At 45.3% G+C, this 11,925-nt stretch overlaps 2 protein-coding genes and 1 pseudogene across 3 annotated transcripts; all 3 read right to left on the bottom strand.

The window, feature by feature from the left end:
- Positions 1-1,378: 1,378 nt before the first annotated feature.
- Positions 1,379-3,376, bottom strand: LOC147439380 (uncharacterized). Its single transcript, XM_086485215.1, has one exon. The coding sequence runs from the start codon at positions 2,440-2,442 to the stop codon at positions 1,819-1,821; it is 624 nt and encodes a 207-aa protein (XP_086341341.1). The 5' UTR covers positions 2,443-3,376; the 3' UTR covers positions 1,379-1,818.
- A 148-nt stretch (positions 3,377-3,524) lies between these two features.
- LOC147439379 (flavonoid 3',5'-hydroxylase CYP75B138-like) lies at positions 3,525-8,642 on the bottom strand (annotated as a pseudogene). Its single transcript, XR_015184581.1, has 3 exons — positions 8,523-8,642; positions 6,173-6,243; positions 3,525-6,074 (listed from the first exon to the last, which is right to left on the bottom strand). The product of XR_015184581.1 is annotated as a flavonoid 3',5'-hydroxylase CYP75B138-like (transcript).
- A 518-nt stretch (positions 8,643-9,160) lies between these two features.
- On the bottom strand, positions 9,161-9,773 carry LOC147439378 (corytuberine synthase-like). The gene has a single exon (XM_086485216.1). It carries the CDS (start codon positions 9,599-9,601, stop codon positions 9,161-9,163), a length of 441 nt encoding a protein of 146 aa, XP_086341342.1. The 5' UTR covers positions 9,602-9,773.
- Positions 9,774-11,925: the final 2,152 nt, after the last annotated feature.

The following is an 11,925-nucleotide window of genomic DNA, read 5'->3' as shown; positions in this document are numbered from 1 at the left end:
CATTGCGCTCGCGTAGGTAAGCTCGGGCAGGAGAGGGATCGGAACTACATATAGGCGGCCATGCCTCACGTGCTTGACAATAATGAAGTAATTCCCTTGCACTGTCTAGTATAGACAACTTATTGCAGTCTTTTGTGCATACACTGTAAGAGACCATATCATCACACATGGCTATAATTGCAAGGTCCACATGAGCGTATGCCACATACACAGTCTCTATTATAATCTAGAGCTCTTCAAATTGCAAGTCAAGAATCTGGAAGCCCCAATCTATCGTCTAGAAATTTGGCAAAAAAAATTCTCAAAACTAATAGCATCGGCTCTTGTCATAACATTCTTGTCGAGATTGGGTAAGCATGCAAACTTAATCATCGGAGGTGGTCAGCACATGAATGCAGCTACGTCCGGCAATCCCATTGGTAAATGTTCCCTCAAAATGCTCTCTGTTATAAATCCAACCCTATACTTCCAATTCTCTGGAGCTTTTTTCACTATATTACACATTGATCAGCAGTTCAGAGCACCCCACCTCTTGATCTGAGCTCATCTTGTCGAGATTGGGCAAGCATGCAAACTGAATTAACGGAGGTGGTCCGCACATGAATGTAGCTACGTCCTAGGATCCCATTGGCAAATGTTCCATTGCATCTAGAGAGACACCTCGCTTTGCATCATCTGAAAACAACTCTCTTCTTGACCTGACCCTGCTGGACATATTTGCCAATCAATGCACTCCATCAGACAATGTTGCATCTAGAGAGACACCCTCGCTTTGCATCAGTTGAAAACAGCCCAGGCAACATTGGTGAAAGGAACCCACAAAGTTGAAAGGCCTAGACAAACGCCATCTTCTAGGTGTTTTAAGCTGATAAAAGGAGGCCGTCAGACAACTACTACTTGACACTGATAGAAATGACTCGTGGAGCAGGTGGAAGGATTTTAGGGGCAGTCATCAAGGATTTTAGGGGCAGTCATCATTGTGAGGACTCCATCCTGGCACACAACTGAGATGTTCTCCACATTTGCATCACCTGGCAAAGTGAATTTCCTCATGAATTTGAGAGTTCTCCGCTTCATCGATAAGTACTTCACCTTCACATCTGCTGCTTCCTCCTCCTCCTTCCACTCCCTTGAGAGCGGGCATGCATCTGAGATGTTCTCCACATTTGCATTACTTGGAAAATTGAATTTCCTCATGTATTTGAGAGTTTTCCGCTCCAGCAATAAGTACTTCACCTTCACATCTGCTGGTTGCTCCTCGTCCTTCCGCTCCCATGAGAGTAGCAACAGATTTCCACTCTCCACAATCACCTTAATGTCTGAGGATTTGAGGCCAGCTGTGAATTGGGGTACTCCTTCATGTCAACAACTCTGCTAGCCATCGCATTGCACTCACACAGATAAGCTGAGGAAGGAGAGGGATCGGAACTACATATAGGTGGGCATGCCTTACATGCTTGACAATAATGAAGTAATCCCTTGCACTGTATAGTATAGACAACTTATTACAATCTTTTGTGCATAACTGCCCACTCATCTAGCTCCTTCCTCAACATTTTATCCTCCTCCGTTCTGTTCGCAATGCCTATCGCTCCTGCCACCATTGCACATTTCCTCATATAGGAGGGTTTCCCTTCAATATGGTATTGCACACTCCCCATGTATTCATCAATGTGTCCCAATGGTCCCTTCACATCCACAGCACCTACCCCCACTTCAAATGAATCCAAATGCTGAGACATCAAGCTGCCATCTGGAAACTTGGAATAAACTACCTTGAAGCACACCTTGATCATCAATTCAAAGTACCCCACTCCTTCATCTGAGCTCTCCATTGCAGCTGTGAAGTTTGGTGGAGGGAGGGCGGGTATCGTTGTCGGAGAGATGAGCTTTGCCGATGAGGGAGGAGGATTTTTCATTGTCGGAGAGATGAGCTTTGATGATCCTGCGAGGAGAGAAGGGAGCTATTGGAGGCATGAGCTCGGATAGAAGAGGAGACATCCGCATTAGAGCTGTTAAGAAAGCGAGGAGTTTTTTGGGTGGGGTTGATGAGCTGTACCATGGTGGCATAGGGAAAGAGGGGGTGACCTTCTCCATGTGGGGTGGGCAAGCAGCAACATTGATAGCGAGGAAGATGGTGCAGAGGCTCCGACGTAGTGACAAAAGAGCACGCAACCGTTGAACTTTGAATCCTCTCTCTCTCTCTCTCTCTCTCTCTCTCTCTCTCTCTCTCTCTCTCTCACACACACACACACACACATACATAGTGTTGATGCAGAGCACACTCGTGCCTGAGGGCACCTCTCTCTCTCTTTCTCTCTCCCTCTTTTGGAACGCCGCAGTTTGCACCACGTGTAAAGTGCACCCCTCTCCGCCATAGTATGTTAGTAGACAAGTGAGCAGGGATTTATGTATTTTGATGCAGAAATGCTTAGCTGCCATCTAATCTTTTGGACAATGTGACTCTCATTGTTGTTGGTCACATGTGTTTCCTTACCTTGGACACAGTAATTTGGTTGCAAACCTTCCCTACAAAGAAGATTATTAATATTAAAGGCTTGTTTTGTCAAGTTGTAACCAGACACAGCAAATTTGAGACAAATGCAGCATAGAGAACTACTATGAGAGAAAGGCAGGTGGCAGGGCTCCCCTCCTCCACTACTTGCAGATGAAAAGCATTAAAAAGGGTTTGGTCCAACCTATCTTTCTCAGAAATGGTTAAACAGGCCATGAGAGTGTCAGAGATGGTTTGCTTTGGAGGAATTAGCTCTTCTTAGACAGAGCCAAAAGAGATTGCACTAATCAAAGGGTAGCATTACCATCGCCCACCACCTCTTTCACCTCACGCGCCATCCCCATGTGGCTGGCTTTGCACACAACCTCTACACCACCGCCTCGTATGTCCTCTCCGCCTTTCAGTAGTATGGCTTCGATGCCCACTTCGCCGATTACCAGCTCCTGCTCTCCTACCCCCTATCTCGCTCCCTCTCCATCTCCCTGCCCAACGACACCTCCCTTTACACTGCCCTTTTGCAGGGCTCAATCGAGCATACACAGGCAGACCATGATTCCATCCCCACCTTCCATGCATACTCCCCCTTCTCATCATTAGAATTAGATGATATAAACTCCAACGTAGTTTTGCAGTGCCGCCATAGATGCCATCTTTTCTCTCTCTCTCTCTCTCTCTCTCTCTCTCTCTCTCTCTCTCTCACAACAATCCCAAGAGAACTCATAGATCTATCGAGTCTTGAACTCAAGATCTCTTACTCAAGAGCAAAGCAAGATAACCCACCTACTCTTAAAACCCTTTTTCCCCTCACAAAGTCAAAAATCTTCTCATGTATGTGCACTAAATAACATTTACAGATGCAACTCAATATGTGCACATTTACAGATGCAACTCAATATGTGCACATCAATAAAGAAAGAAGCTTTATTGGACAGTTGACACAGCTCGGTATTATCAGCAGAAGAAAATTGCAAGGCATAATAACAAAACTGTTTCAAACTGAGAAAATGGGTCGTTCCAAAGACTGCTATCATGAAGCTTTGCCTAAATGATGTCCACTTAGCATATTTTGATTTTGAGAAGACAACATTCAAAGCGTCGACTACACTCTCATTTATAGCAACACGGCCTACAAAGCTGAGATATTAAACTCATGGGATCCTCCACACCTGTATAGATCAGAGCATGTATGATTGGCTTGATGGAGCTATATCAGGAATAGCGATAATAAGATCGCCTGCTTCCACCATGCCTCGATCCTTGCATCTCAGGTTCACTTTCATGTCTTCGGAAAGCTCAGCGAAGGTTCAGATTAGTGACCATTCAAAGCAGGTGAGCTGGAGGAGAGGGAGAGAGAGAGAGAGAGAGAGAGAGAGAGAGAGAGAGAGAAGAGGGGAGGGGGGGGGGTGGGGGGGGGGGGGAGGGGGAATGTTGCTCCATGCGCTGAGGTGGAGCCCGAAACCCAAACCCCTTTTAACACTTTGCGAGGTTTGCTTTGGATTTTAGCCTTCCCAAGTTCCCAGCTCGCAGCTCGCACCAGATGAAGTCTGACAATAGCCAATCCCCATAGTGCACTTCGAACGGAGCTCGAAGTAGATGATTGCAATTGAAGTGTTGCTCTGAGGACTGCGAGAGAGAGAGCAGGAGAATACCTTGCAGGATGTAAGTTGACGGCAGGCTCAGGGCGAGAGAGGGAGAGAGAGAGAGAGAGAGGAGAGGCATTTCTCTGAGGACTGCGAGAGAGAGCAGGAAAATACCATGCAGGAGATGTACGCACTCCTTCTTCTTCTCTGTCTCTCTCTCTCTATTGCGCTCTCTCTCTCTCTCTCTCTCTCTCTCGTTTGTACTTCACGTCCAAGTAGTCTGAGGACTCTCTCTTTCTCGTTTGTACTTCATGAAGCCAATGCGAGGGTGGGGTCCTACTGCTGCAAGGCGGCCGTCACATGTACCAAGCCCTGCAGAGCCGCTGTGTGAACTGGCAGAGCCGTCGTGGCCCAGCGCCCTTTTTCCTTGTCGCAAGCCTTCAGCTCGCAGTGCACGACACGTGGCCCAAGAAACCCCAACGCCATATTGTGTTAGTAGATTCTCTCCGTAACTTAGGGAGAAATATCATTTAAAGGTCCAAAGTTCCTTAAACACCAAACCTTTATATAAATAATTGAGTGGTACTGTTGCGACAAGTCTCAATCACTTCTCTTATTTTTCATCTTCAAAATCTTGGGTCAATTTTGATATTGGAAGCTTCAACAACGTATCTATTATTGTGTGTGAAGCTTGATATTGTTCGGTGGCGAACAAAGCTCACTCATCTCTCTTGTTTTTGTGATAGCTTTAATTTATTGTTGCACATGATTCTTATTTAGTACGTTTCTTAATTTATTCTATTACACGTACAACATATTCTCTCCGAATCGACCTTAATTAAACATGCATATCATCCGTGTGTGAGTATGTGTGTTGGTTATCCCAATTCCCTTTGACGCATTAAATCTTGTGTTCAAAACTCGTCCCTTGCTTTTTCAGCTTTTCTCTCTCTCTCTCTCTCTCTCTCTCTCATACGACTGGTCTAGACCATGCATAGCACTGGATAGAGAGCTGCCGATTCCGGAATAAGCCTCGAGTTCAAGACTCGTCCCTCGTCGTCTTCTTCTTCTTCCTCTCTCTCTCTCTCTCTCTCTCTCTCGAACTGGTCTGGACCATGCATAGCACTGAATAGAGAGCCGCCAGATATGCCAGCCACACCCAACATGTGGAAAGGAGATCGATATGAACGGGATGATGAGAAAGTGCATGAAGACTTCTTACTGATATGATTACCGGATGATGAGAAAGCACCCATAGTACATAGTACTATACTGACAAAGAGAGATTAATTAGCTTGCAGACAGAGCATTTGATTAGGCAGCTGAGATGAGGCTGACGAGGGATGGAGGGGGGTGGCGAGGTGTAGGAATAGCGAGCAAGGGAGTGGCCTTGGTATTAGTTATTGCAGCGGGGTTTTCAGAGAGATCGAGGGAGGAGGCTGCAAGGAGGGCGGAAGGAGGGGGACTCAGTCATAAGCATGCACGAGGTTAGCGATAGTGACATGCACGATGGAAAGGCCAAGGCAGAGGCCCAGGCAAATGCGGCGACCAGAGCCGAAAGGCAGCAGCTCAAAGTGCTGGCCGCCACTCAACTCGACCTGCTTCTCATCAAACCTCTCTGGCATAAACTCCTGTGCTGTGTCCCCCCACAAGGCAGGGTCCCTGGCAATGGCCCACACATTCACAAATGCCTGCGTCCCCTTCGGTATACTGTACTCGCCCACCTTACAGTCCTGGGTGCTCATCCGCGGTGGTAACATGGGTATTACCGGATGCAATTGTAATATCTCTTTCACTACCTTCTCCAGATAAGGCATCGTCGCCGCCTCCTAGTCCATCACCCGCTGCCCCTCCTTCCCCTTCATCACTCCATCCACCTCCTCTTGCAGCTTCCGCATGCACACTCGCTTCCGTAGCAGCTCCGTCATCCCCCACTCTATTGTTGCTGCTGATGTGTGTATCCCTCCTCCAAACATGTCCTGAAATCACCCAAAATTGCCATCAATATATATCTTCAGCTGCTATCCACACTCAATTACATAAGGTCCTTGAAGACGCAATTAACCATTACACTTACAGCAATCATGCCTTTAACCTCTTGCACACTGAGGCGTTCCTGAGGATCTTCAGCTGTTTCTTTCAATAAAACTACATATAGACAACACATTAGACATTTCTTAGAGAAAGGGGTTAAACACACACACACACACACACAAGCCCCAAATTAAAAAGAGCAATTATCTGTTACAAAACGAGGCATCTGGAGACACAGCTACTGCCTTCACTACATGTGGGGGGAGAGAGAGAGAGAGAGAGAGAGAGAGAGAGGTTCCTTCTCTGCGTCCGTCCACCTGCCTCCCCTGTCCCCCTTCTCGTATGACCGCCACTCTCAGCCTCCGCACCCACCCTTCTCTTCACAAGAAGATTTAGAAATTTTCTCATGTAGGAAAACGGAGTCTTTCTAAGTGTTTTTCATACAATGCATAACATCATGAGCTTCTGTGAGGGAGGCGCCGCATACCTAGCTAGGTACGATTGGGGGCAGGGTAAATCACAATGTGAGAAATATTGTGAGAATTTGTCCAAAACTTCTTGTGCTTCTGCCTGCCGACTTGCCGTTGCTCACGTTTGCCTGCCGTGTGGCACACTGATCACATCTCCCTTGATTCTCTTTGTTTTTTCAATTTACCCCAGCCGGTATCCCCTACTACTACTGGTAGGATTACTATACATACTACTGCAGACAACATACCGTAGGATACATTTGTGGTTCTGGCAATACCTTGGCGTTGGGCAACAAATCAATCCCTCACCTACAAGAAGCCAGCAATCGCTCTCCTCCTGCTTGCCTTTAGCAAATAAGTCCCATCAGTGGTAGCAGATCTAGTGCCACAACACCTTAGTATCCTAGCATTTGAAGATTGCATCAATCCAGCCCACTGTTTATGCATCAATTCATCCCAGTGTTTTTCCACCAAATCAGCCTTAACGTTTTTGCACCACATCAGCATCGGCATGAAGCATTCAGTATTCAACATTTAGCCATTCATGTATCAAGGAATCAAAGCAAGTTCTTGCTCTAGCAATTAGCACAGGGACCCTTGAGGATGGTTGGGACCCGACATGCAACGTCATCTCTCTTCAGTTCAGTTTGTCTTTCAAGTGAAATAAAGTAGCCTTGTCTTTGTGCAAAGTACTAGATCTAAGTTAAAATCCTTAAACCCTTCCATTGCACCCGACAGCAACACTTACATTGGGCAAGCAACACAAAATCAAGCTTCAAAGTCCCTAGCACTCATTTGCGAACTTGTGTGGACATAGGTCGCTCCCATCGTTTGATTTGTCCTTGTACATGTTTGTGCTTGTGGATGATTTCAACAAGTACATTTGGGTTTTCTTCACGAAACTCAACTCGAAAGCTTTTGAAAGCTTTTGCATGCTTTCAAAATTGGAACATTATTGTCAAGAACGAGAAGGATCTCAAGGTCGGCACTCTGCACACAAACAGGAGGGGTGAGTTCACCTCCAAGGAGATTGCACACTGGTGTGCGTCATTCAGCAACAATTGGCCACTCGCCTCACTCCATGCTCGACGACTGCACTTGCTACACCTTGGACATCCGCATAGGCTTTACTTAAACGACAGCCAATATACTCACCAAAGCATGCTAGTTAAGAGGATGATTTTGACGATGTTTCTTGAGGATACATCAGTGGCACCCCTTCAAGGAAAGGGCATACCTACTTGAATGTAGCCCATGACAGCCTTGTCTCTTGAGTCTGATACGGCTCTGTAAACCGCTCAAAATCAAGAAGCGTAATTTTGAGGGAAACCAATTCCTTAACTTCGCCCTCACATCACAAAATATTCAAGCTGCACTTAGTGAGCCTTCTTCATGAGTGGAAGAAGCCCTTCAGCATGACTCTTGGACGCATGCCATACATCGAGAGTCGGACAGGATAGGGCGATATTGACCTTCAAGAAGAAGTACAAGGCATACAGCTCCATTGAGAAGCACAATGGAAGACTTGTGGCTAAGGGCTTTGCTCAATACCTTGGCTTGGACTTTGACGAGACTTTGCTCCTACCACTTGGATGACTACTATTTGGACACAGATCACATTAGCAGCCAGTCAAGGGTCATGTGTATCAACTGCCCAAGGCACATTTGTTACAATGGGGCTCATAAAAATGACCAGCACCATAGGAAGGTCAAGGAAGTTGAGTCGAATCTCTAAGGGGATAGACAACTAATAATATTTAGACCACTTGATGTGTGTGTGTGTGTGTGTGTGTGTGTGTGTGTGTGTGTACAAGAGCACGAGCACATGCATGTGTGCGTGTCCGTGCGCAAACGCACCTACATGCACTATGGCATGCTGACAATATTGATATGATACACCAAGAAAGAGAATCAAGTCCAAACCTTCAACAACAAAGGCAGCAATGGTAAATGAACCAGTGGCAAGAGTAGCAATAATAGGCATCCTTCATGTATGCTTCTCAGCATTCACATTTAAAGGAACCTTCGTCAACAACACTCACAACCACCTCCATAGGAGATGTTGCTTTGAATCTTCTGAGAGCTAGCGAAACCTACATGCTGCAGAAAGTGGTAGGGGAACCATACCATCTTTACAATGGATTTAAATTTCATTGAAATCAAGGACCTGTAAAATTTGATGCATCTCATATTTATCTGTAGAAAGTCATGGGGAAGCTCATCAGATGGTGTGTTCTTCATAAGCTTTCTCCTTTTGGAAATGATGGAATCCATGATTTCATCATACCGGCGATGGAGGGCTCGCATGCGTTGCACCTGTAACACATCCAGAAACCGAAGCCAGGGAATGAAATCACCGATAGTAGGGACACCAACAGTGTCTAGCTTAGAGTTACTAAGCTCTGGCAAGTCCGGCGCCGCTTCAGCAAGTGTCGAGGAGTGCAGCAGCCGTGCGGTCGTTTTTCTGCTACCAATTTCCCTACATCCACAGCCTCCCTGCCGCCACCCGAATCTTGAAGCAATGCTGCCAGCAGGCGCCTTACTTCATGTTGCCAAATGTGCTAAAGCTGCTGCAACCGCTTGGCTGTGAAGAGCTCTTGCGTGTAAACTTTGCGCAGCCATACCAAGCGCGGTGTGTAGGAGCTCAAAATCACTGCGTTGTTGAAGCCAAAGAAGAGATCGTCAGCTAGTCGGAAATGAGGGCGGTTGGCAAAGATCTTGTCATGCGTGAGAAGCACCTCCTTGGCAGCCTCTTTACCTGAGAGTACAATGGTGGGCCGGCATCCCAGATGGAGCCCCATGATGAAGCCATAGCCATGTTTCCCACAGGCGAGATCTGCAAGGGTCTGATGAGTTGGCTTCCCTGTCAGGAGGGCTGGCAGGTGCCCCGGGATTGGCCATGCTGGTGGGCCTTTTGGGAATTTCTGTCCAGCTGATAGTTTCCGGCTTTTTGCACCGATAGATGCCAGCAGGAGCGCAACTGCTAGAGCTGCCACTATCATCAGCACAGATTGATGCCCCCCTTTAGCAGCATATATCCCACCACAAGCCCTCCATATCTACAAGCGACACCATCGGTCACGTCTCCAACAGAAAACAAACGCCTTATTATTTACTCCAGCCTCACCAAATTAAATGAACGTGGCTGAGAAATTAAGAACAAATGACACCTGCGGCGACGTGGCTCCCTAGGGTATTCATGACTTGCCAGCTGACACTGCCATTCCCTTCATGTCCATAGATAAGTCACGTGCATTCAAGTACTATGACATTAGGGAGACAGACCCTCGTCACAATATGGCACGGCTCTAGTCAGGGAGGATCTAGGGCTCAAATTTGGGGACGTGACGTAGCTTTAATCTCGGCCATCGGACCACGCAGTGAACTCGTCACAATTAGGATACAAAGACTTCGAAGCGCTTCGAACCTCGTCAGATTACAAAGAAAAATAATAAAAAAAGGTTTTTCGCATGATTCGACAACTAGGGGCCCACCAACTTTCTTTGTGATATTTTTTTTAGTTGAAAAACGTTGGAGAAAACTTGTTGATGTCTTGGAACAAATAGTGCCGCTTAAATAAGATAGCGATGAAAGCAATAACTCCTTTTGTAGACGTTTGGTGCGAGCAGATTCAATAACAACAACTCGCTTTTACCTTAATCGTTTCACGGCCATGAAAAGAATACTACTTAACATGACACAGATAATGCTATTGTGGCATTCGTAGACAGGTACATAAGTACAGACAGCTCCAAGCTTTCATCAGACCTTTCTGAAATACAAACGCACCATCCCCGGGGGATTCACCATGGAAAACTTACCGCACCACGTAAGTGCAGGGGAGGGGGGTTTTTTTACAAGTTACATAAGCGTATAAGTTAGGGGGAAGGCCCCTAATAATTTATCTCCCAAACTTAAAAATAAGCGAAGGGATATCATTTAAATTTTTATTTTATTTTTTTTGGGGGGGGGATAAGAGGAAGTTTTTGTGTTTCAAAATCATGGCTTCCCAAAAGAGTCTTCCCTCAAACTTGTGAGTCAATAGCTACAAATATACATGCAAGAACTAGCATTGTTTTGTATCAATTGCTTGTTTTGTGATTATGGTTCATTTGTTGAGGGATGAAAGCTATAAAGAGCTTGTATAGATGCAAATTTACACAGAGAACCTAACACAACTTTATAACCATGATTTTTGAGTAATTTATATAAATCCAAATTGGACGAGTAGCTAGAGTGCAAGCTGAACGGGCACATAGTTTGAAAGTCAAATTAAGACACATTGAGGATACATCTAGTTATCAACAGAAGTGGTTCCTTTGTACGTTGCCAATCACTATGCTACACGCTCTTTGACTAGTTTTACTCAGTTAGATCATGTGAGACCTACATTTTATATGTAAGATAGTGGTATGATAGTTTTCTGCATTGATTATCGTATAAGCGTAGAAAGGAGGGTCATATTCTCTAATATGAGTCGTATATAGGGGTTTTATCAAAGTTGTCTGCTTGCAAGTGGCATCCCATTTTGTATATAGAGTGAATCCCCCAGGGCACCATCATAGAAAAACTTGCCTCAAGAAAGACAAATCTTGTCGCTTTGCCTTCCCAAGGTTCCCCATGCTATTCACAATCATTCTCAGACCGACTAGCAATGACTACGACAACCGGATGAGAAGCAAGAAAACTTTTAAATGCATTCAGAATAGCCTCGATACACTTCCCACTGAAACTAGCATTTCCTTTTAGGAATGGCTACAAAGCCTGCATTTGACATTCGAAGAATATACTTTGGCAATAACAAACTCACTATCCACAGCAACAATCTTCTTGAAACGAAACATGAAGGACATTTATACAAACAATTTCAACCCCACAATTACAACACTATGGGACGCAAACACTGATATTCAATTCGTCTTGAACGCACATGGTGCAGCAAGTTATTGCACATCATACATGACAAAAATCGACAACACATTGATATCAGCAATAAAATCTCAATTTGATATTTGTGTGGCCAACAACGCAACAACAATTGAGCGGCTACGTAAGGTCGGCAACACTATTCTCAACACACAACAAATTAGTGCACAACAAGCATCTTACATAGCGCTATCGTTACCACTCCATACTACAACTCGTGACTTTGTATACATAAGTACTAACCCTCCTGATCAACGTACATTAGTTCTCAAAAGGAAAGCAGCTCTACAAAAACTACACTCATCTGACATAAACATATTATTCCAAAACATTATTGATAAATATGCTAAAAGAACACAAAGTCTCCATCATCTATGCTTGGCTGAATATGCATCAACAA

This window comes from Adiantum capillus-veneris, chromosome 16 (assembly GCF_014529385.1).
Source record: "Adiantum capillus-veneris isolate H3 chromosome 16, ASM1452938v2, whole genome shotgun sequence".
Classification (NCBI taxonomy): domain Eukaryota; kingdom Viridiplantae; phylum Streptophyta; class Polypodiopsida; order Polypodiales; family Pteridaceae; genus Adiantum; species Adiantum capillus-veneris.
This window is presented reverse-complemented; position numbering and strand designations above follow the sequence as displayed.

Bases quoted from the DNA above. Each gene is read 5' to 3' on its own strand.
- LOC147439380 (XM_086485215.1), bottom strand. From the start codon at position 2,442: ATGGCAGCTAAGCATTTCTGCATCAAAATACATAAATCCCTGCTCACT.
- LOC147439378 (XM_086485216.1), bottom strand. From the start codon at position 9,601: ATGATAGTGGCAGCTCTAGCAGTTGCGCTCCTGCTGGCATCTATCGGT.